The sequence below is a fragment of the Thamnophis sirtalis genome, unplaced genomic scaffold, assembly GCF_051295495.1.
Source record: "Thamnophis sirtalis isolate CommonGarterSnake01/CBP01778 unplaced genomic scaffold, rThaSir2_p1.2 scaffold_3, whole genome shotgun sequence".
Taxonomy (NCBI): Eukaryota; Metazoa; Chordata; class Lepidosauria; order Squamata; family Natricidae; genus Thamnophis; species Thamnophis sirtalis.
In genome coordinates, this window is record NW_028261383.1 from 64,588,223 (window position 1) to 64,614,106 (window position 25,884).

The window sequence follows — 25,884 nt, forward strand, 5'->3', positions numbered from 1 at the left end:
ATCCTTCTAAAGCAGCAGCCCCCAACCCTTCCAACTTGGTGGCCTGGCTGGGCCCAGGGAGTGTGTGTGTGAGTGGCAGACACATGCATGTGCACAGCTCCATTTATGCAACTGGCATGCGCGAGCGTCCTCCATTCTCATGAATGGAGCTTTGTGTACGAGTAGAGGGTGCTTGCGTTCACACATGAAGCTCCACGCGCGGAGCAGCAGGACACTCACACACAAAACTCCATTTGTGTGAATGAAACTTTGGGCACAACCCAAGCGCAGTCTGCTCAAATGAGTAGCATTTCATGCGTCTGTGTGCTTGGCCATCTCTCCTATGGGCCGGTTTCGACCAGGCTGTGTAATGGGCTGCAACGCAGGGGTGAGGGACCTCCTACTTTTGCCTCTATTGGCCTCCTCTTTTCTGTCACCTTCCCTATCCTGAATTTTAGTTTATAAGGGCTTAGGCAAGAATTTACAATCTTATTCTATGTTGTACATTACGGGCAAAATGAGCAACCATGAATGAAGTGACTATATTATTGCCCGTGTTTCAACATGCAACATCAACATGCTCGATGTGTAGAACATTGACCAGAGCCAGTATACTCTAGTTTTTAGATGTTAGTCTAGGGCCAGGGAAATCATAACAGTGTATGTGTCTTACCTACGTTCTCCTTGTATTTTAGAGATGAAACTTAGCAATGAAATATGGCTTAAGATGAAGTCCTGGGTTCTGCCACCTATCTTTGTTTTCTCAATAGATTTGTGCTTGGAAAAACTCCAGGGTTATGAGAGTAGGAGGAGGAATATATTCAGGACAGCACAGCAAATCAATCCCTTTAGTTTTCCAGGCTGACCTTGTCTGAGCTCAGATGGTAATCATGGTTAAGCCTAGTTAGTACTTGGATAAACGACCTCCAGGAAACACTACAGCTAGGGAGAAACTAAAGCAAATACGTCTGTGCTGGTTCTAAGAAAACTGCACAGACATATTCATAAAATCTCCAGAAGAAAAAGACCAAATGTGGAGGAGTCTTTACCTCAAATATGGGAGCTGCAGAATGGCAAGGAATGATAAAGAGTTTCTCTTGATGCGCTGACAGAACCTAAACTGTGAGGCAGAACACGCAATTGTGTCCATTGGGGAAATGCACAAAGGGATTAATGCTTTGCTTGTCATCTTGGACAGCTCCCTTCAGACCCGACTGGAGTTGCAAGAGTGGTTCCTCTGGACAATTCAAAATAATTTTCCACACCACAATGTGTGTGAAAGAACTCACACACACTGCCCTCCTGGTTTCAGAACAGTCTTTTTCAAGCACTTTCTTTGAACAGGAGATGGGTTACATTAGATCTCCCAATTCCTCAGCCAACACGAAAGCTATACTGCCTGAAGATTGAGGGTGGCCATAGGGACTCTTCAAAGAATGTCCCATGAGAGAAGATGGCCTTCAAGTCCCCTTCGGATTAAGATTCTGCAATTCTGCTATTAGTCAGGGGTGGCCTTCCAATCAGTAGAAGTTGTGAGAACAGCTGTAACAAATTAGGCCCAAGATATGATGTAAACCACCCTCTACTGTATTTAAGATTAGATTTAGATTTTAGATTTTATTTATTACTTATAGGCCACCCTTTTCCCTGAGGGGACTCAGGGCGGCTTACAATTCATGGGAGGGGGAGTGCAAGACAAAACATAAGACAATACATGAGTAAAAAAATAAAACGATAAAACACAACTTTCATTCAACATTCGGGTGGGGCGGATTAGAATCTTTATCCCCAGGCCTGACGGGATAGCCAGATCTTAAGGGCTGTGCGGAAGGTCTGGACGGTGGCGAGGGTGCGAATCTCCACGGGGAGATTGTTCCAAAGGGTCGGAGCTGCTACTGAGAAGGCTCTCCTCCGCGTAGTCGCCAGTCGGCACTGACTGGCGGATGGAACTCGGAGGAGGCCTAATCTGTGCGATCTAATAGGTCGAAGGGAGGTAATTGGCAGGAGGCGGTCTCTCAATCTAGTGCAGACAGAAACAGTCTATAATGATTACTTTGGGGGGGGGCAAGGCAAGCCTAATAAGCAAGGTTGCTCCCCTTTCAAGCTCTGACTGGAAACAAAAAGCTCTGACTGGAAACGAAAAACGGGAAAGGGAGAGAGGAAAGAAAAGAAACACTGACCCCATAGCAACCAAGTCCTGCTAGAGAACATCCTTCTCTGCCTGACTTACATCTGATTGCCTCCTTTTCTCTTTGCAACTGCTGGGCCAGACATCAGCTCTTTGAATTCCTCTAGTGCGTTTGTACTTTACGGAACACACAGATTTAATGATGGCTGCTGTTTTTTTGCCCCCTGCTGTTGCTACTGTTGTTTCTGTTTGATTTTATGTTTGTCCTTTAAAGAGTGATATTTCAACTCTGCAAATATCCAAAAGGATCCTCCTGGTGCTGACACACCAGAGACCCTGGAACTCAGGAGATAAGGCTGGGGAGGGAGGAGAATCAGAGAGAAAGCAGGAGCATCAGTGCAACGAAACAAGAGCTAATCTCTTTAGTAGCAGGCTGGGCTGATGGGCGGAAACTCAGAGAGCATCAAGGACTCCATATTTCAACCCTGAGCTACAGATATTCTCTTCTACAGGCTGATGTGCTTTGCTCTTTTCCATCTTCCTCTTTTGGTTTCATGCAAAGGATTGGGTGGCCTTTCTGACTCAGGGGACAAAGCAGCATAGGTTTGAGCACAGAAATGGAGTCAGCTATTATTCTTCCCTGATCTTTGCCAGGATTTGCCGGAATTGGATTCCAAAACAACCAATGATCAACCAAAGGCCCTATGGCAGAGCATTTGAAAAACAGATTGAAGAATTTTTGAGCATACACAGAGGGCATTTTCCTTTTTAAATGCACAGAGGGAGAAGGATTTTTTATTTAAAAAATTGGTGTTTCGTGCATTTTGAAGCAGTGTATAAGTCTAAGTACTATTATCCCAAAAGTGCAGAAACTGGACTTTCTGGGTTTTCTTTGAAGATGTTTTGCTTCTCATCCAAGAAGCTTCTTCAACTCAGAAAAAGCCCCTTTGGGACAACTATGACCTGGATGACTGAGAATCTCCATAGACTCTAAGTGCTATTGCTATTGCTAAAATATTCAGAATGATTCAGAACATGACACTATCATTAGGATGACTCTTATGGAGCGTTTCCTAGAACCATGTCAGATCTTAGGCTAAATTCAAAATTTCAAACTATGAATTCAATATGATATCTTTATGCTTCACCAGAATTGAAGTGTTTCAATTGCCAGAATGCTTGGTTTCTGTGTCTAAAAAGGGAAAGGCATTGCCTCATTCTTCTTACGCATCCAGATGACTTGACTTGGCTCACCACAAGCATGGGGACAATGTTACAAGTGATGCCCCTCCATCTGTGGAGATCAAAGCCTTTTAGAAAAGAATAGCAATAGCAATAGCAGTTAGACTTATATACCACTTCATAGGGCTTTCAGCCCTTTCTAAGCGGTTTACAGAGTCAGCATATCGCCCCCACAGTCTGGGTCCTCATTTCACCCACCTCGGAAGGATGGAAGGCTGAGTCAACCTTGAGCCGGTGAGATTTGAACAGCCGAACTGCAGAACTGCAGTCAGCTGAAGTAGCCTGCAGTGCTGCATTTAACCACTGCGCCACCTCGGCTCTCTCTAACACCTGATATGGTAGGGGAATTCACAGCCAATGTCTCTTGCTTGTTGATTCTTTCTGAAACATCCATAACTAGTTCCTATCCTTTAAAAGTGCAAAATCCAAGCACTCAGAGCAAGTTAATAGCAAGAGCTGTTGGAAACATATTTTCACTGATTAGGACATTTCAACAACATTTCACTGCCTTATTTCATCTGTCTTTTTATTGTTAGCCTCTTTAATTGCCATTGGTTGATAAAAAAAACAATTTCCCAGAAATATTGTTAAGGGTGCATCCTGTAAATGATTTGCTTGTTTGATTTTCGAGTCTGTTCAAAAGATCAAAAATCAAACCAGGGTTTCTAACATTTTAGAGGAAAGAAGCTATGAGACCCTGGCATTTAAGATATTAAAATGTAACTTAAATGTTATACACAAAATTGGCTAAAAAGTAAGACAATTTGGTAGAAGTGCTGTGAATAAGTGGAAATTATTAGTAAAATTAAGAAAAAGAGCAGCTCAAGATTCAGAAGAAAATTTGATCCATTCAAATTTGAACCTTGGGTAAAGGTAAAGATTCCCCTTGCACATATGTGCTAGTCATTCCTGACTCTAGGGGGCAGTGCTCATTTCTGTTTCTTTTTTTAAAAAAAAAATTTTTTAAACACAAATAATACAGACTCTATATATATAACTGAATACAAAAAAAGAAAGACAAAAGAAAAAGAAAAAAACATATTACAGTGCACCTCCATCCCCTGGAGACTTTCTCCCCCTTATATTTCTTAGATATACAATATGTTCCAATTATGCCCTCCGAAACAACATATATTCTTGAGTAGGTTTATTCCCTTTGCCTTCCACCAACACTGATTTTTATAAAATCTCCCCATATTTCATTACAATTATTTACTTTAATCATCCCTTTTTAAAGTTTAATTTCTGTTGTTAATTTATTATTTGTTGCCATACTCCAAATTTCATTATACCACTCATTTATTTGAATATCCTAATTTCGTCCCCAATATTTAGCCATCACTAATCTAGCTGCCATTATCAAATTTACAATCAATTCCTTTTTTGTTTCATTTATATCCCGTTTTTCCACCAGCAACAATAATGCAATCCTCAGTGACATCTCTAGATTTACATTCAACAGTGCTCTAATTTCTCTAAACATGTCCCATATTTTTTGTGCACTATCACAATCCCACCATATGATTATATGTTCCAACCTCTGTCTTGCACCTCCAAAAAATACTTGTACATTTACCATCTATTTGATTTAATTTATGTGGTGTTAGGTACCACCTCCATATCACTTTATATCCATTTCCCTTAACTCTAACTGATATATTCTTATATACTCTTCTATTCCAAATATTTTTCCAATCATTATCATTTATTTCTCCCAAATCTGATTCCCAAATTAATTTGAAACCTTTTGCTTGATCTTCTAATTCAGTTAATATTCTATATATTTTCCCTTTAGGGAAAGGAAGAAAGAATAGTGCTCAGCTTCGTTTCAAAGCCAAAGAGCCAGTGCTGTCCGAAGACGTCTCCGTGGTCATGTGGCCGGCATGACTAAATGCCGAAGGCACACGGAACGCTGTTACCTTCCCACCAAAGATGGTTCCTATTTTTCTATTTGCATTTCTACCTGGTTTTGAACTGCTAGGTTGGCAGAAGCTAGGACAAGTAACAGGAGCTCACTCCATTATGTGTGCTAGGGATTCGAACCGCCGAACTGTCGACCTTTCTGATCAACTAGCTCAGCGTCTTAGCCACTGAACCACTGCATCCCTTGGGAACTGATACAGAAATAACCCACTATGAGAGAATGATCTGAAAGAGTGAGAGTTGTTTCATTTGATATTAGATCTATTATATTTAAAAATCTGGTAGATCATTGTTGGCAGCATAGAATTACAATTTCCTGTTCATCTGCTAACCATGAACTGAAAATGGAGGAATTCTGTAACTCTATTATTCCTAGTCTTGTATAGTGACAGATGCTATAAACCCCTGCAGGGGTAAAGGAATGGTTAAAATGATCCATCCCAATGATCCGATGGTGTCTAATGAATCCAGTTTTCTATATGCACTTGGGGAATTTCCTATCTTATCATCTAACAATGTTGTTAAAGCATTGGCTGATCTGTGGAGAAGGCCTGGGCAGTTGACATTATTGGTCCTCAGTGCCTCCTTTCCTCTATTAAAGAGCTCAATTGCACATTGGTTTATCAAGGAGCTACAAGAAATGAAGCCAAGCGCAAGCATAGAAAGGGAGGAGGCTCTTATGATGGGTTTGTAGGAAGCTAACACCCACCCCTCTCTTAGAAGAATGAAATATTCTAGGAAATATTATAAAGGCAGAATATTATATTTCCCTGGATGAGAAATGGAGAAACATGTTGTTTTAGGCAGGAAGCAGGCTCACTCTTAATAGACCCCAGCAGATCACTTAAGAGATAAAGAGATAGCTAGGTCTATTCATAAGCAGATGCCCTCAGCCAATATCCAACAAAGGTAGGATTAGCCCCTCTACTCATATAGCAACAGAACTCACCACATGCAGAGGCAGGTTCCTACCAGTTCCAACCGGTTCGGCTGAGTAGGTAGTAACTCGGATGCCCACACCCCCAAACCGGTTCTAGCGGCGAAGCCTACAGAGGCGCCATCTTGTTTTTTGCTTCTGCGTATGCGCAAAAGCAATTTTTTCACTACTATACATGCGCGCATGCCCGAAGTGCGTCCCTGAGCGAACTGGCAGTAAAAGAATCCGGATCCTTGACCACATGGCACCTGGGAAGATTACATCACCCAGCAAGCCTCAACCAAAGTTACCCCTGTATGGCCCCATGGGAGTCTGACAGCCAATCAGAATACAAGCTCAAATTCAAAAGCCCAGAGCGGGCATAAAACCCAGGCACTCTCGGCATCTCTTCCCTTTTTTCTTCGCCCAAGATCTTCAAGGCATGTGATCCTGTTCATCAATAAATCTTCTTTCCAAGCAACTTCCATGAATCTAATGTCTTTTTCCCCACTTGGAACTGAACCCAGATGGACATTTTTTCCAACAGGTTGAACATGGAATGGGGCCCTCTTGGCGTCCTACCCTGTCATGGTGGGTGTAGAGAAAAGGGATACTTCTCTGCCTTCACTGTGACAGCACAGAATAGGCTGCTAATACTTTTCTATAGTGTGCAGTATCTCTTCCATGAAGATGCTGGAGGAGGGAGCCGGAACAATTGGAAGCTCACTGTGAACAATTTATATCAATCAATCAGATTCAGTTTAATCTAGACTCCAGTGTTGGGTCAGGTCACAGGAAAATAACCTTGGCAGCTGCTTGTCAGGTTCATCTTAATTCTTTTCAGCTTGTAGATCTTACAGATGGAGACGGGGTACAGGGAGAGAATGGGGGGGCCCTCAATTACTTGCTCAGGCTTTACCCACCAGAGCTAATTTCTGCTACATTCAGGAAGGTGATTGATATCTTCTTCAATGCAGGATGTGTCCCTGCATACCTAAAGTTAGCAGCTTAAAAGATATCTACTGAAAGAGCCTTCTCCTGAACCAAAATAAATTGAGATGGGTGGCCATGTAAGTAAATTAATAAATACATTTGCTACTTCCTGTTGGGACATGCTCAAAAGGTGTGCAAGGCATCTACTCAGAGGTGGGTTCCTACCGGTTTGGGCCAGTTCGGCCAAGTAGGTAGTAACTTGGCCTGCCACACCCCCAAACCGGTCCTATTGGTGGTGGCGCCATCTTGATTTTTGGTTCTGCACGTGTGCAGAACAATCTTCATTGCAAAATGTAATTTTTTCCCTTTTCTAACGTTGTGCGCATGCGCAGACCTTTTTAGGTGTAAATGTGCACGCGCGTGGAGCAAAAAGTTTTTGCACCCCGAACCGGCATAATGCCAGCAGCAACCCACTCCTGCATCTACTGTTTTATATTTAGGTTGTCGACCTACCTATGGTATCTCTCAGGACTCTGTCTTGTCATCCTCTTTGCTGCTTAACATCTAAATGAAACTGCTGGGTCTAGTTACTTGGGAGTTTCTGAATGGTGCGCTATCAGTATGCTGATGACAGTTGTTTCTATTACTCTCTACCTTCTAACTCCAAGGAAGCAATCAGTACTCCGGAAAATTGCCTAACTTAATAATGTGCTAGGTGAGAAAGAGCAAGATGAAATTTAATTCAGGCATGATGGAGGTAAAGGAAAAACTGGATTTTGGAAGTGTGGTTAAAGCTCACAGTGTCGGCTGTACTTTCTCAGAAAGAACAGTGTGTTTCTTGGTCCAGAGCTAGCCACACTGCATGCGGCTGATATGGCTAGCATCTTATTTATAGCTATTGCAAGAACTTTCCTGTTAGACTTAGCAATGGTTATCCATGTGCTGGTTACAACACATCCATATTATCATAACGTGCATTATAAGGGGCTTGAAATATATCTGGAAATAGTAGTGGTCGCTAAATATGGTGGCCAAATATATGCTGACTGTGGAAATTGTGGTATCACAGATGGTGAATATTGACTACCAGTTGCCTTCTGGCCTCAGTTTAAGGTATTGTTGATCTTTGTCTTGATTATCTCTAGGATCATGTTTTTTGCTATAAACTTGTTAGTTACCTACCTGTCAGTGGAAGCAAATCTTCTATTGCCAGAAGCTCAAGTTTCTTTTATACAAAACATGGTTTTTCTCTTGTTGTAGCTCCCAGACTTTAAAATGCACTCCCTAAGAAATACGCTGACTCCTCTCCCAATATGGTAAAAATACATGTATCTTTCATCAAGTTTTAAAATTTATTTTTATTATTTTAAAAATAGACTTTGATTTTGGTTTTATTTTAATCCACATTACATATAATCTGCATTACATTACATTGTAATTTGCATTTTTATTATTGTATAGGCCAGCCTGAATGTTGTATTAAACAGAAAAGGTAGAGAAGAAACAATAAGTCCTAAATGTCATATTTCATATTCAGTGCAGAGATTGCTGAAAGTCATGGGATTCTAGCAGCATTTATGTATTGAAGAGACTGGGGCAAGTGTGTGTGTGTGTGTGAGAGAGAGAGAGAGAGAGAGAGGGAGGGAGGGAGGGAGGGAGAGAGAGAAATAGATGGATAGATATGGTGGCAACAATGAGAGAATTAAAAGCTAACTGATGTGATCATTAGCTCTCTTCCCTCTAAGGAGGCAGACTATAGCTTTTACTGTTACAGTCCTAGCTCTTCTCCCATTGATTTCTGGTTGTTTCATCTAGTTTTCATTGCTTATGCTAGCTAGGTTATATATTCCTGCATTATTACTTCTTTCTTTGGATAGGAAAATAAAATGTGCTTAGAGTTTCGTTTAGTTTGCTGTCAACCCTCTCTTTTTGTGTGCTGTATGATTATTTGGACAGTCTGAATTCTAAACCTGGCTTTGTCATTTTATAACTTTACTCAAAGAAATGATTAAGAACACAGTTATCAAAGATACCGATTGTCCAATCCTTCACATTAAGTGAACTGTGTAAATGCACAATAAACCATTTGCCATTTTCTTTGCCATGTCATTAGAGTGTGGCTATTAAACAAAATTCTTAACTGGGTAGCAGGTTGGCAGACATAAGCTCTTATTAAGTTTAAACAGAGGAGATGAAATAGCACACTTGGGAACTCTCTGCTTAAAGTTACCTATACTAAGCACTGCAAAATAGTCATTAACCATTTTCAGCAAATGGTAGCATCTGACTGGCCATAGACTGTGAATCTAGGCAGAGTCTGGTCTTAGTTGGAGTTACAAACAGGAAATATCAGAGCTATAGGTCAATTAAAAAAACAAGCACCATAAGAGACAGCAACTGCAAAACTCTTTAGTATTGTTATCAAGAAGCTGGTATAAATATGGCCATGAAAAATTAGGCATTGAGTTAATTTGAAATTGTTGTACCGAGAAGCATCAGTCACTTTTTCTTTTATTTAGGGCCTGAAGATCAAGGAGCTATTTAATTGACTTCTTTTCCTGGAATACATAGAAACATGAATCATAAACCAAAGCTGAAACTCTCGTGATCACCTTCTATGGGGTTCAAGGAACCCACAATACTGTACAGGTTCAAGGGAGCATATTCAATGGGAGATCACAGTCTTAAGGAGAAATGCTGTTCTTGCCCCTGAAAGTTGGCCTTTAAGTTGGTGGAACATAGATTAACTGAAGGTGGAGGTTAAAAAGATCCCATACATTTCTAGTCCTGTTTAGGGCTAATTGCGTACTCAAAGCCATCCAAGGCATTGCAATCACCATTCTTCTTTCTTGTATTAATGAATTGACATTTCAGATAGGAGAACTTAATCTAAACCAGATGAGATATTTGGAGGTAATATTACAATGTGGTGTGCAGTTCTAAATATTTTGGGGGTTCCAAGAAGTCTCCTAATTGACATAAAAGACCTTGCTGAGACCTACATACAGTATTTTTTTAAAGCAACAGGTTTATGGACCTTGAAGTTATTGTTGACTGAAGAACATTGGAAAGAATGCTGCCACCGCTATGATTTCTTAAGCCGATTGCAATTCAAAAGGCATTTTCTCCTTAGAGATTTGTAATAACAATTATGCCACATAAACTATCCTATTAAAAATATCAAATGACTAACAGTGACATTTGGCTGCAACCAGGGTTACTAAAATGAGAAAAAGATTTGGTTCATGGGGCACAATCCACCAGAAAGATCTCCCACTGAAATACATTAGTTGTGTTCAAGAGTCATTATGTATTGGACTTGCAAGGCTATGGTTCTTTCTATATTAGAGCCTGTTAAAATGCCTGAGATATCATTCTTCTGCATCAACTGAATGAAGAATTAAAATTGTAAAGGGAAGAATAAGTTAGAGCAAGTGAAGCCTCAGATTGTCCCACCAATTGATTATTCCTTCCTGTGATAAATGCCCATCAACAGGGAAAACTAGCATTCATTGTTGAAAGAAGCCTAGGGAAGTCACATTTTTATGTTGAATTAGCATGACTGTCAAGCTTCAAAAGCCGCTTTTTGCTGTTGCACTATTATCACTTCTCAGCTTGCCAACAATCTATAGGAGAGTGAAGGGGAAGGTAGAACTTAGGTCCTAGACATCAAGATGCCAGGTGAGAGAACCAAGGACATTTTGGCAGGTGGTTATCAGAGCCAAAAGACTTTCTCACAACAATATCAGGAGGCTCAATTGGACCATGTGACGAAATTGGAAGGAGAGAGAATCTGAACTTCGTCTATGTGGGTTTGCGCGGGAAATGGTCAGATCTGGTTTTGCTCTCATCAGTGCCAAAATGATGTATTCAATAAAGTTTTGCATTAAGAGATTGGATCAACTTAGTTTGGTTGGGTTCGTCAGTCGGAACCTTGACAATGACATCATTAATATATTTTTATTTTAAGAAATTATATCCTTAAAAGAAGATATCATAACAAAAAAGCTAATCTTTACCTAGAAGTGTTTTGTTCAACAAAACCTCTCTTTCATTTAGTATTGGCTATTATAGTCAGAATTGCCTTTTCTCCACCTAGAGTACTGCTTCCTCCATCTCTTATTTCCTTACTGTTTCTTCCCTAATCGGACAATAAATTCATGAAGTGAACAAATGACATTCAATAAGGAAAAAAGGGCTAATATGAAATAACCTATTTCACCTTGGCTGTAAAATACTCTTACAAAATGGGGATAAATTTGTCCTAGTTTTTATACCAGAACACATTTCTTTGGAATTCAGGGACTGGAACATCCTCCTTAAGTCTGAAAACGAATGTGACATGAGAACTACACTTCCCTATTTGGATAATTGGTTTGTATAACAGACCTATAAGAGATGGGGGAGGGGGAAAGAGCCTTTCCTTGATGATGTTTTTTTTAATATCTATGATATCTTCTAAATACTTGCAATGCAATCCTAGCAATATCTCAAGCCTTTCAAGTAACGCTCAATCTGTTCTGTTAAAGGGCAGCAGATGGTTAAGAGAATGACCTTTCCCCCTCCACACTTTTCAACCTACATACAAAAGGCCCAACCTTGTCTAGAAGCATCAAACATGCCCCCCCACCCCAGTAATTTTAATCAGCTACTGTGAATAAGTGCAGTGCCCGACAATTGATGAAGAGGTGGAGCTGGTGAATATTTACACTTTCTGGTAGCCTGGAGATTTGCTCACATGTAGCTTTCAAGTGATAGCAGCAGTTGGTTTGGCACACAATAGTCAGTTTGCAACTAGCTTATCCCTCCTCCATTGTGAGTATTAGAGACACAAATATTCTGAAGCTTTCCCCCAGCTATCTGGTTAAGAGAGCTGGGGGAAAGTCTATTTTGTGGCTCTTTGACGGTGCTTCTCCCATGAAGGAATCTCTTCTCTATTTTATCACATATTTCCATGTAGTGCACATAACCAGCTTATTTTCCACTCTGATATCTCTAGTCAACTCTTGCAACACTGAGTTAATGAAAACCAATTTCATTAACTGGGTAGGATCAGATGTATACCCAACTAACATTTTAGTTACTTTCATGATGTGTCTGCAGCAGCTGGTTTTTTTAAAAAAAAAACACACACAAATCCAATCATCAAGATGAACCTCTGGTCACTGATTAGAGTGGGCCCACCTGGCACATACTTAGTTAATGCAAATCCAGAGAATAGCATAGAGGTTGTGTGGGTGTATTATTTTTTCATTTTGCTTTAGCAAAGAATGATGCTCAAGTTGGAAATAGATTGCTGCTCAGCATCCTGACCAACAGTGTTTGGGAAGAGGTACTTGGGATATGCATATCTATTGATTGGCCTGGAAGGCACATCCAGACTCATTGAATTTCTCAAAATATATGCACATTAAAAAGTAAGAAAGGTAGTTTCTTATCAGGATGGGAGCAAGGCTTCATATAATGCATGCTTCTGGGTAATGTTAGTATTGTACAGTGATTTTCTTGCCCCTCTGCGGCACAATCCCTTGTAGTCAGAGAGGGGAGGGCCTAACTCATGAGTAACCCAAACACATCTGACACTAAAGATGGACAAAACCAGCTGAAATGTATTCTCCCCAAAGCCTTAAGATTCAGAGTCATGGGTTACAAACAAAACAGTCACTTAGGAGTGCCAGTAATTGAAGCCATGCATACATAAGAAAAAAAGTTTTAAACCTAAAGTAGAACAGGCAGCATTATTTGAGGCTTGATATCCTACTTCATACTAGTAGACGCAATTCAATTCTGGCAGAACAATTTATCAATGGAATAGCTTGCCTCCTGGAATTATGCGTTCTCCATCACTGGAGGTTTTCAAAAATAGACTGGGATTTGATCGGGATGGTATAAGGTCTCCTGCCTTGAGCACAGGGTTGGACTAGAAGACCTTTGAGGTTCCTTCCAGCCCTATGATTCTAGGGTGAATAGACACCCCAGCCTCAGCAAAACAGTGCATGCCTTCTTGTTGAAACTCTAGCCCAGGGGAATTTGCGGCCCACCAGCCAGATGTGTCCTGTGCTAGCCCCGCCCCTGCCCATTTTAGTGGGGGGGGATGTCCTGATATGTCACGTGATGACACTGAGACGATGCAAATTTGACACCCCTATTCTAGCCCATGCCTTTCTTCACATAATGAATCCCAGTATAGGAACAAGCTCTATTTTACAATATTGTACAGTAGTTAGTGCATGACAAATGAGCTGGGTCTGAACCAGCTAGCACAGACAAGTGGGGGATATGTTTATACAGGGCGTGATAAGGGAATTTCCTATGTTTCCTGTGCAGGTTTGTCTTGGTCATTGTGCTCTAGTATCTGCCTTCTTTTCCCACCTTCTTTTCCAATCCCCGTACCTGCCTTTAAGGTAGATCTGCCTTTAAGCTTAGCCAGACCTGAGTCAACTGGCACCTGGCTTACGCAGAAGGAGGCTGATGTTTTCCCTTCATTTCTCTCTCCAATAATATGTCCTCAACTACTGATGAGCCCTGGCTACATTTATATCTGTATTGTAGGTATGAAGCACAAGTTCAGTCACGGGCCAAACCTTCCTAACCCATTCAGAAATAATTGCAGAGAAAAGTTGACTGGATTTAATCCTGTACAAATATTTGTACTAAAGGGTTCTTGTCTCTGCAGTTCACATGCAATAGCAATAGCACTTAGACTTATATACCGCTTCATGGTGCTTTACAGCACTCTCTAACAGGTTTACAGAGTCCACACATATTGGCCCCAACAATCTGTGTCCTCATTTTATCCGCCTCGGAAGGATGGAAGGATGAGTCAGCCTTGAGCCGGTGAGACTGGAACTGCTGGCAATGCTGCATTCAATTCTGCATTCTAACGATTGCATCACCATGGCTCTTGCAAAAATCATTTGGGGAGATTCTGGTTTTGGGCCACCAAAATGTCCATATATTGAATCTGGTAAATTGTAGTTCACCCAGGACAACTGGACTTCATTCACCCCAAAGAAGATTCAATTCTTGATAAAGGAGTGCTACTACCATGAATTTTTAGCAAGTATAAACACCTAATTGACTCCTAATATGGACCTTCTAGAAGGGAAGCACTTTAGAGGATAGATAAGTTCACAATGTGTTATATTAATTTAATTAATTAAAGTGCTTCTGCCCTTGAAACCTTAAATGCACAGATTAAAACATTCAATCTGGGAACACTACCAAACACTAACTTGACTCACAGGGGTTGTTGTTGTGGGGAAAATAGGTGGAGGAAAGTATGTTGGATATGTTTACTCTCTTATTTGTAAAAATATTGAAGGTGGGAGACAAATAAATAAATAAAAATAAACAGCCTAAATAAATGTAATTTTTAGATGTCCCTGAAAATAACCATCCTGGAGCTATGATCATCCTACAAGGAGCAAATCTGAAAGATGAGACCTCTTTATAAAAATACCTGGCAGAAGGTGAATTCAGGCCTAAAATATTCTGATTGATTTCAGTGGAATAATGCATATGGCTTTTTTGATGGCATGACAGCAAACACATGCTGGTGCATCTAAATACCTAATGATGTTTAGAGAATGTCAGCTGTTTTGTAATAAATGGAAATTCAAATGGCAAATCGTCGCCCCTCTCTGAGATATTTTCCTACTATAATGGAGAATTCTAGCTGCAAAGGAATGTTGATGGCATGCTGGAATTGCTCGCAATTATTCAAGGGATCCACCAGACTTATTCAGTGCTCACAGCCACTTAGAGTTGATCATCAAGTTTCTAGCCTTTGCAGGAAGGACTCTATGAATGATTTGCCAGCTGGATGCAACATCTGAACAAGGAAAATATTTATTCACATTAACATATATTAACTCCCCCCCCCAGTGGTGGGTTGCTAATCCCGTTCCAACCGGTTCGGTTGGAACGGGGGCGGCGGCGTCCTCGTGCACGTGCGCAGTTCACGCATGCGTCTTAGTGCCTGCGCGATGCTCCAGCTGCTCACGGAGAATCGCGCAGGCGCTGTATGTGCCATCCAGCTGCTCATGGAGAATCGTGCAGGCGCTGTATGTGCCATGCGCCTGCGTGGAAGCGCAGAAGCCTTCAAAGACCGGTAAGGAGCGCGGGAGGGTGGGTGGGCCCTTCGCCGTTCCCGGAAGTTACTTACTTCCGGGTTCGCCGACCAACCGGTTCGCGGGGACTGCCGCGAACCGGTTGAAACCCACCCCTGTCCCCCTCAAAAAAGAATATAGGTGTTGTTGAGACATATATTTCTATCAACTTTAGACCAGTTATCTCACTGGTAAGCATTGTAACTGTTGTGCAATCAGGAACCAGTATAAGTACCACTTGTAACCAGAAGTCTACAACTATTTGCTTCTGGTTTCTATTCAGAATATACCATAATGTATCACAATCTGCTTAGTCAGAGCCTGTGATACAACTGCATCTCTTCTGACTCATCAGAGATCTAAAAATGAAGGATTTCACATCCAAGGCCTACAATGACCAAGGATGAATCAACAAGATATATCATGTACCTATGGGTAATCTTTTATAGAACGGTTAGGGGGATAAAGGGAACAAAACACCACTTCTTGTCATCTAAAATCCCCGGGAGAAATAATACATCCCTACATGTCATCCATGATCTTAGTAAGATTTGCTTTCCTGTCACAAGCCTCGATTGGGCTGCCTGTTCTATTTTTCAGACAGCTCCCCAATCTGAAGATGCTGCTCAGAATTGACAAGGGATGGCACTGAAGAATCAACAGAGTACATGGACTTTGTAACAGAACTAGAAATCACCTCTACCCCAACATCTACTCATCCTAAACCATTAAAGGATCGAATAAAGTCAGCTACAATATCAAGCATTCATCTTTCAATGTTATATATCATCAATTTATTTATTTCTTAGACATACATCCTGCCTATCATTCAGGAGCTCAAGGTAGTACACACAACAGCCGCGGTGGTACAGTGGTTAGTGTGCAGTATTTCAGGCTACTTCTGCTGATCACCGGCTGCCAACAGTTTGGCAGAGCAACTCCTACCAGGCTCAAAGTTGACTCAGCCTTCCATCCTTCCGAGGTGGGTGAAATGAGGACCCAGATTGTCGGGGGCAATATGCTGACTTGTAAACTGCTTACAGAAGGCTGTAAAGCACTGTGAAGCGGTATATAAGTCTAAGTGCTATTGCTATTCCCTCTTTCATTTTCTTTCCCTGGGAGTAGGTTGGGCTGAGAAATTGCCCCAAAGTCACCTGATGGTTTCCTTGGCTGAAAGTAAATTTGAACCTGGCTCTCTGTAGTCCAGTTCAACTACTATACTACAAAATTGCTATTTGTGCCCTTCAGCACTCTACATATGAAGAACAGCATTCTCAATGTAAAACAATAATTGTACATAGGTTTGACAACAGAAATGGCAACATTCAGGGCATTCGATCAATGAACTTAAAGTGGATATCCCTTTCAAAGGAATTTTGAAGGTGAATCTAATAAAAACCTGCCAAATTTATACTTACTAAAAAGTTCCGTTCCATCATTTAAATGGAATAAAAAATATTTTTAATTTCATCATATACATTAACTATCAGTGCTTGGAAATTTATTAATGTTGAACGATCACTGTAATTTAAAACATATATTTACTTTTATTTGAATTGTTTTCTCCATTATAGTTATTTCTCCTTACTTTTAACACTTACATGAATCTTCCCTTTACATAGAAGTTTGTTTGTATGTATATGCAAATATAAATTTTGCATTGCAGAATATTCAATAGTTTTTAAGACACCAAAATCTTTGCTGGAAAGATTTATCTGAAACTAAAAGTTTGAGCTTTAGGCCATAGGCTCCTCAAGCAATTTCCTTAATCACTAGAGTTATCTGCCAAAGCCAGGTGGATGCAAAAGAAACAGAATTTCTTCACATCTTACAAGTAGCTGTATTAGTTAAAAAGGAACTGGATGTGGCCCAAGAATCAGAACCAGCCTTCCAGCCTTACTTGACCCAGCTAGATAGATAACATCAGAAGCAGAACAGAGCTTAATTGATATTACTCTTGTGAAATAGATCAATATCCATATTAGCTGCTAACCACAGTAATTCTAGCTGGCACCAGAGTGAAATTGATGCCACATGTCCAAAGCATGTCCGGAGGCTAGAACTAATGAAGGGATTAAAAAAAAATCCCTTGACTGGAATTAAACCAACCTACATTCTAATATCAATATTGCCTTTTAAAACAAAACATTTGACTGCATCCTGTTTTGCAAGCAAAGGAATGTATTTCTGTTACAGTCTAAGACTATCATGGAGTGGAGTAATACAGCAAAGCTAGGATTTATGTCTATTAAGATCCATTTCACAAACTATCCCTTCTTTTCTTTCTAAGACCTGACTAATTGTTCATTGATTTCAACCATCACGTTGATCCCTGGTGCCACTGTACCAAATTGGAACAGAAACTGTTCTGTAGACAACTGAATGGAAAATATAGCAATAATAAGACATAAAAACTGCAAGCAATCAGTTGTTCTCCAAGGGAAGGGCCGAATAACTACTAAATCCAACCAGGGGCACAGGGCGGCCCCTCCCCTCCCTGCCCCTCCCCTATTCATAGCCTGAGGGGTGGTTTCTTTGCCTAATTCTCTTTCCATGCTTTTTGCTGTCCTGAGCGTAACCTTTTCTTTCCTCATTTTCACACTGGGAAAAATGATAACGTCCTCATTCCAAGAGCTGCGTTGTTCTGAGTGAATTTAACGCAAAAGCCTGAAAATGTGATTTCTTCCTGCCTTTGTGCAAGGTTTAAGTGCGTTCGGAGGTTGAGTTTACTTGAATGCACCCTGGCAGGCTCCTGGAAAGGTCAATGTGGCTCTCCAATCACCGGCCTGCATGCCTCTCCCTCCTCCCTCCTCCCTCTGGGGGCATGAATATAATATTGCACTACCCTGCAGTTACAATTAACCCCTGAGGAACCCTAATCGAGCGTTGAGCCTGAGTTGACCGCCCTGAACATGTCTGCCTGGCCTCTCCCTATCTTCGGAAGGAAACAGGGGTTGCCTTTCCCCAACCATCTCCCCCTATTAATCTCATGGCAGGCAGAAAAAGGAGGCAGTTAACTAGGATGCGGAGATGGCCATGAATAATGCAAGTCTCCCCAGACACAGCTGAATAACTAAGGCTGTGAGATACAGATGCAACCTCCTCTCCTCTTTCTCCTTCTAGAGAACCTTCCTGTACATGCTTTCTACCCAAGGATCTTTTTTTTTTTTACATCATTAGGGATCAGTTGTAAAACATGCCACTTAGTTATTGTTAAAGTGACATTTCCTCCTGCATTCTATAAAACATCTCAACATGGCTAACAACCAACCGTGCACATTAAAAATGCAACAGCATTTAAAATGTTTACACACCATGCGGTATCACAACTCTACCTGAAGGAAGCAAATGCTGGACTCATCCTCCATCCTCTAGCCCAACACTTAAAGAAAAGGCTGGCTCTTATAGCCTTCCAGAAGGAGGAGGACAGGAGTTCCCTACATCTTGTGACATTAATGGAGATATGGCCTTATAGGAAGAGCTTAGAACCGGAAGACTTCAGGCTATTTAGATTCCCATTCTTGGCCTTTTACACATTTTGCTTGACTGTATTTGGCTGCTGGTGTCAACCCTTCTGACTTAATGTAAGAAATGATTGTAACAGCTATTTCCAATGTAGGGGAATGTTATAGAGATACACTGTATGTATTTGCATAAATGCAGAGCTCATATATTGTAAAGATAATATGAGTTTCTATCAGCATTCCCTCCCCCAACCAAACCCTGATAATTTGTTGATATTTAGAAGAAGTGGTATGTAAAGCTATTTTCTAAATAGATTTTAGAAAAAAATAGAAAAAGGCAAATGAGCAACCAACAAATGATTATTTTGCATGTAATGTGAAATAGAAACAGATGAATAGTGAGACTGAGCAGAGAGCAGAGGTGGGTTGCTGCTGGTTTGGACTGGTTTGACCGAACCAGTAGTGGAAGTCAGGCCTGGGTCGCAGAACCGGCAGCAACCCAGGCCTGCCACGCCCCCAAACTTGTTCTCTTGCTGTCCCTGGCCTGCCGCCATTTTGGATTTCAGTGACTGTGCCTGCGCAGTTCACTGTAAATTGTTCTGCGCATGCACGCAGAACAATTTACATTGAATAGCGCACATGCGCACCTGATGCACACAGGTTGCGAACTAGTAGTAAAGCCGGCAGCAACCTGGCAGAGAGAACAAAGAAATGATTATGGCCAAGACATAAATATTGACATGACATGGTAATCAGATCCATCACATTATTTAATGAACAAGGGCTACTTTAATTAAATCTAAACAAGAAGCCAAACCTTGCTTATGGGATAGTTGAAGCCTAGGCTAAATCTGCTAAGAAACCTAATGGTGGAAACTATTTCCTTCTTGCAGTATAGAAGAGTGATAATTCAAGCATTTGGCTCACTGGCTGAATCCACAAGATAGCCAAAGTAATATCCAATCAGTCATTGGGGGGGGGGGGGGAATCATATTATCTTGCTTTTTTGGAAGATAAGATAAATAAAATGAAAGACAATGGCTTTTGAAAAATGCATCCAATACAGAAGCTTTAGATGCATTTAGCAGATATATCCAGCATTTCATTCTTAAAAGGAAATGCACTGGAGCTATAAATGTGCCTAGAAGTTATGTTGTATATCCCAGGAATCTTTGCTCCTTAAGTCAGATCTGTGACTCCTACTGTTTATTAGGGGAAAGAAACTGTCCAAGCTGAGACATTATCTCCATTATTAATTTATGTTTTGGGACTGAGCCTTTCTCTTTAAGGAATTCAAGGGGTGGGTTTCTGCCAGTTCTAACCTCTTCTATAGAAGAGGTTCCACAAATCTACAGTGCCATCTAGAACCGGTTCCAGCTCTCTCCCCCCACCCATCCGCCCATCATCAAGATGAAGAGCGAGAGGAGGAATTCTGGGAGTTGAAGTCCACAAGTCTTAAAGCTGTCAAGTTTGAACACCCCTGGTTTTTTTTTCCTAAAGCATTAGGGGTGCAAGGGTCTTGTAACTTGACAGCTTTAAGACTTGCATGCTTCAAATGCCAGAGTTTCTGAGCCAACATTTTGGTTGCTAAGCAAGAGCATTGTTAAGTGAGTTTCACCACATTTTACAACTTGGCCACACCCACCCAGTCACATGACTGCCAAGCCAGTCCCACTCAGTAACATGGCTGGCAAGCCACTCCCACATGGTCAGATGGCCAGAAAGCCACTCCCACAAAGCAGGCCATACCTACAGAAGAGGTTCTAAAAAAATTTGAAACCCTGAATTCAATGCAATGCATTCTCCAAATCATATCCTGCACTTTAATTGTCACTTAAGCAATGTGTTTAGGGATTCACCTGAACCAAGAACCTCAGAACTGTTCAGGCAAACCCCCCAAACACACTGAATAAATGGTAATAAATGTGCAGAATATGATTTTGGAAATACATTGCATCAATTTCCTTGAAGAGAAAAAACAAGTTGTAAATGGTTTTAAATTGATAAATCCTTTCATGCCGCCCACATACTTCAAGCCTCTGTGTGTGCCTCTGTGTGTGTGTTTGTGTGTGTGTGAGAGAGAGAGAGAGAGAGGGGGGAGGGAGGGAGGGAGGGAGGGAGGAAGGAGAGAGAGAGAGAGAGAGAGAGAGAGAGAGAGAGAGAGAGAGAGAGAGAGAGAGAGAGAGAGAGAGAGAGAGAGAGAGAGAGAGAGAGAGAGAGAGAATATAACATCTAAGAACAAATTGCAAGTTTTCAAATCTATCAAGGCTTCTTCCCATCCAGACAAAGAATATTTAAGTACTAGGCAAATTACATCAATCTGCCTGCTATCCATGTGAAAACTCTGATCATCTTCATCGGCTAGTCCAGAGGCAAAACAGGGAAACATAATCCAAAATGGCAATTTTAGTTCAAAAACACTGTATGTTAATACTTCTCCCCCCCCTCAGAATAATTACTTTTGCCTTTTCCCAAGTTCCAATTATTTGGTAGGCAGAGAAAGCAGCAGTCAGACAAACTCCCAGTTTCATCACTTGTTGCTAACTTATGCTTCCTCTAACTCAAACGCCGCAGAGGATCATTATAACTTTCCAAGGGTTCATATTTGGTTAGACTATCCCTGCTATAGCATGAAAAGAAACAGAGAAACAAAGCAGGCAGCATCTCCATTCTCTGTGCAGCAGGCAGGTTTAACTTATCAATTTACATCCTTTCTCCCTTCCTTTGTGTGCACTTTAATCTAATTTAGACTGTAAACTCTTCAGGGCAGGAACTTAGCTCCGTCAAATATATTATGAAATGAGTCTGCCATGAGATAACAGGAAGCAATCAAATCTCGCTTCTTTTGGTGCCCACTGAGCTATTACACCCTAAAGGAAACTAGGAAAAAATAAATAAAAGATCTGCTAATATAATTAACTATCAAAGTCTCTCTATTCGATTGCTTTCTCCTGTCTCTGGCTTCCATAGATTTAGCAAAAGCAAACAAGCTGTTTAGTTTTTTTTAGAATTCAAGGAAATCCAACTTTGATGTAATATATTGAAAAAATGGAAATCATCTTTACCTGTGACAGTCACCAACATGGAGGCCATTAAGGGACGATTGTTGTCCAGTTTACGGCTCAGTCTGAATTCCCCGCTAGTCTGGTTGACAATTAACAAGTGCAGTTCATTCCCACGTTCAAAGGTGTAAAACAGTCTATCAGACACATCTGGGTCATAGGCAGGGATCTTCCCTATCACACCGGAAGGAAAAGTGTTGGATTTGTTGGAGATGTAGTTGTTAAAGAGGATCTGGAAATTTTTCAGAACGGGACTGTTGTCATTCTGGTCAATGAGTTTGATGTGGACTGTCGCTCTGCTGACAAGGGGAGCAGAAGTGGCCTGAACCACAATGACATACTCAGGCTTGGTCTCATAATCCAAATCAATGAGGGCAGTGAGCTCGCCCGAAAATATGTCCATCTGGAAGATTTCAGGGATATTGCCTTCCACAATCTGGTACATAATCTGGGCATTGGGTCCTTCGTCTGGATCCAGGGCTGTGATCTGGGCCACGACAGAACCCACAATGCTATTTTCCTTCACAAAGATTTCAAATTCCTCAGCTGGGAAGACTGGAGCATTGTCATTAATGTCTTGCACCGACACTTGAATATGGACAGGGGTTCTTTGGGGAGGCATTCCCCTGTCCACGGCATAGGCAGTAAGTTCGTAAACAGGAATGCTTTCTCGGTCCAGCCTGCGGATGGTCCGAATAATCCCTGAGGTGGGCTCGATAATGAAATCCCCATCCCCATCTTCTCCACTCTGGAAGGTGTACTGCACCCGTCCATTGGCGTGGGCATCCCTGTCAGTGGCAGAGATCTGGAGCACACTTGTGAAGGGAGGGCTGTCCTCGGAGATGACGCCTTGGTAGTGAGCACTCACAAACTGAGGGGCATTATCATTGACATCGTTCACCATGATTTCCACGTAGGTGGTGTCTGCTTTCTGGGGGATCCCATTGTCTTTTGCTGTAATGGCCAGGGTGTAGGTCACTTGGTCCTCATAATCCAGCTCTGCCTGCAGGGTGATGGCACCCGTGTTTGCATCAATCCGAAACTGGGGGATATTGTCTTCCAAGTAGTAGGTAATCCTGGCGTTTTCTCCAACATCATCATCCGTGGCACTGATCACTACCACCGTGCTACCAATTGGACGGTCCTCATTAACGTTTACTGAATAATGGGCACTCTGGAACACCGGCCTGTGAGTGTTGGCATCCGTAATGTTGATGTGAACATGGCAGTTGTCGTGCAAGGTCCGGTCAGAGGCTGTCACTGTTAGCACAAACCGCCTCTCTTGTTTGTAATCCAGGGGCAAAGAGAGAGTGATTAATCCCACTCCCCCTTGAGTACTGATAGCAAAACGGTTCCGTGTGTTCCCACCTGTTATCTGATAGCTGATGGCACTATTCACATCCCGGTCAATTGCTGTTACGCTAAGAACACTAGTTCCCACCGTAGCATCTTCATTGAGGCGAATGAGATATTCTTTCTGGGTAAATTCAGGCCGGTTATCATTTACATCCATGACAGTAATAGTGACACTAGCAGAAGCAGATAAAGAAGGAGAGCCGTGGTCCCGGGCTTCTACCCCAAAAAAGTAGTGCTGAACAGTCTCTCGATCCAAAGGGCCACTCACAGTAATCCAGCCGGTGGCACTATTCACTACAAAGGGGGTATCAGAAGCAATGCCAGTGAGCTTGTACTCAATGCGTGAGTTCTCTCCATAATCTGCATCCACGGCCTGAATGTGGATTACTGAATGGCCCAAAGGGGCATTTTCTAAGACAGATATTTGAAAAGGGGTGCTGACAAAGATAGGAGCATGATCGTTAATGTCCACTACTTGGATGCTAACCATGCCGGTGTTATTGGACAAAGGAGGACGCCCTGCATCCTGGGCACGGATCCTCAAGGCGTATTCTCGCTCAACTTCAAAATCCAAAGGAGCTACCACCTGTATTTCCCCAGTCACACTGTCAATTGAAAACTGCCCCCTGCTATTACCACTGATGATGTTATAATGGACTAAAGCATTGTTGTCTTTGTCTAAATCAGTGGCGGTGACTCTTAAAATTTCTGAATGGGGCCTTATATCTTCTCTTACCTGGACTATATACCGCTTTTCACTAAATTGTGGGACATTGTCATTTTCATCAAGAACTGTTATGTACACTCTAACTGTGGAGGAGAGAGGGCCAGGCTCCTTACCTTGATCGTTTGATTCCACCACCAAGGAATACTTTTCCATTTTCTCCCTATCTACTTGCCCACTAGTAGTGATCAGCCCTGACCGTGAATCTATCTCAAAGACCGAATGAGCGGCTTGTTCGTTGACAAATCGATATCGGATATGGGCATTGGGTGGAGAGTCCACATCGGTGGCCCTCAGCTGCAAAATGGGATAGCCTTCTTCTACGTTTTCCCGGATGGTCTCTCTGTACTCACTCTGCTCAAATACTGGATTGTGGTCATTTCTATCTGCAACTGTGACGGCAACCATGGTGGTGGCAGAGAGACGGGGAACCCCGTGATCTATAGCAGTCACTCGGAAATAGTGCAGGTCCATGTTTTCCCTATCCAAAACTTCGGTTGTACTGATGAGGCCATTTTGGGAATCAATGCTGAACAGTTCCAGAGACCTGCTGTTCATCAGAGCATCCATGGAATAGACTAGCCGCCCAGCGTCCCCGGAATCAGAGTCTTGGGCTGCCACAGTTATCACTGGCGTGCCTGAAGGCTGGTTTTCAGCCACCTGGACTTGGTAATTATACTGAGGGAAGAGGGGGTGACGATTCGCTGCCCTCCGGACCCTCAGCAAGGGCAGAGGCGCCCCTTCTCTTCCCCTTCTTTTCTTGCCCCACGTGGAATAGTTTATTTCACTGTGCAGAGCCGGATGAGGGGCTTTTAACGGCAGGGAGGGAAAGAATCCCGGGATGGATGGACTCCTAAAATTCACCTCAAAGCAAAGAGTTTGTAAACAGCCTTTGGTCGAGTCGAACGGACGGAAAGAAAAGAGGAGATCGCGCCTTCTCCAGCTGACGCTCGGATTGGCTCCCGGAAAAGCCCAGGGAGCTGTCCGAGCTGCTGAAACCGCCAAAAGGGCTCTCGGGCAGCCTTTTCTGGTCCAGGTACAAAGGCAGCATCGCTCCGGGCTGCTCCCACAGCACTCGCCGGTGCAGCAGCTGCGGGAGATTCCACGGGGCACCGGTTGCCCCAGGCAGAGCTGAAGGCAGGTCAACAGGGTGAACCACCTGCAGAAAGGCGAACGGGCTCCCGGGCGGGAAAAGGAAGCCAGTCGCATAATCGGGAACCGGGAAGGCATGGAGGGACGGCCGCCTTTGCGCCTAGCTCGGGCGGACGAGCGCTCGGAGCGCTTCAGTGAGGAGCGGTCGGTGCAGTTCTGAAGGCGGCGAGATGGCTTTGTACACAGGTGGAGCCGCCGGATGCAGACTGGAGTCCTGTTGAAACGGGTCGGATCCCGGCGATTTTGGGAGGGAGCCTTCATCCCATTGGACGCGCCATTGTCCGGCTGGCTCGAGCCCCTCCTAGGGCGTTGATTGGAAGGGCTCGAGTAGACGCCCATCTCCGCGGAATCCACCCCAAGCGCGGCGAGCCTCGCGAGGCATCCCCAGGTAGTCCGCGCACGGCTTTCTCCGACCTTCGCCGGACTCGGGGGATCCGGAAGAAGCGCGGAAGCATTTATAATCCACAAGCAAGAGGGAGCGCTGCCCGGCTCTCCCAGGGCGCCCACCGGGCAGCGGACGGTCCTCTTTTCCCAAGGTGGGGTCAGGGATCCGCCACGAGAAAAGCTGCTGTTCTCCTTCCCTTGCCCCGCCAGGGGTTGCGAGGGGGATCCCGCGCAGCGCCGACCGTCTTCCCGGAGCCTGGCGGACGGCGAGATTTCCTTTAGTTCCCCGAAGAGAGCGCAGCCCGGCCAACCACTGCTCGGCTTCTCCGGCTTCGCCCGGTGAATGCAGCCCAAGCCCCCTCTGCCCGCTGGCTTCCCCAAGCTGAAGCGAAACAAAGGGAGGAGCAGCAGCAGCAGCAGCAGCTCCAGGCGGCGATCCTGGCGAGGACGGCGCTGGTTTGGTCCCGGAGGTGGAGGCGGCGGTTCAGCCATGGTCCCTCGGCCCTTTCC

At 42.9% G+C, this 25,884-nt stretch overlaps 1 protein-coding gene across 1 annotated transcript in view; it reads right to left on the reverse strand.

Moving 5' to 3' along the window:
* CELSR3 (cadherin EGF LAG seven-pass G-type receptor 3) overlaps positions 1–25,442 on the reverse strand; it is a 150,607-nt gene extending 125,165 nt beyond the window's left edge. Inside the window, exon 1 of the mRNA XM_087708215.1 lies at positions 21,762–25,442. Within this exon, the coding sequence (XP_087564341.1) occupies positions 21,762–25,329 (3,568 nt within the window). The 5' untranslated portion in view covers positions 25,330–25,442. The remainder of the gene's footprint in view (positions 1–21,761) is intronic.
* Positions 25,443–25,884: the final 442 nt, after the last annotated feature.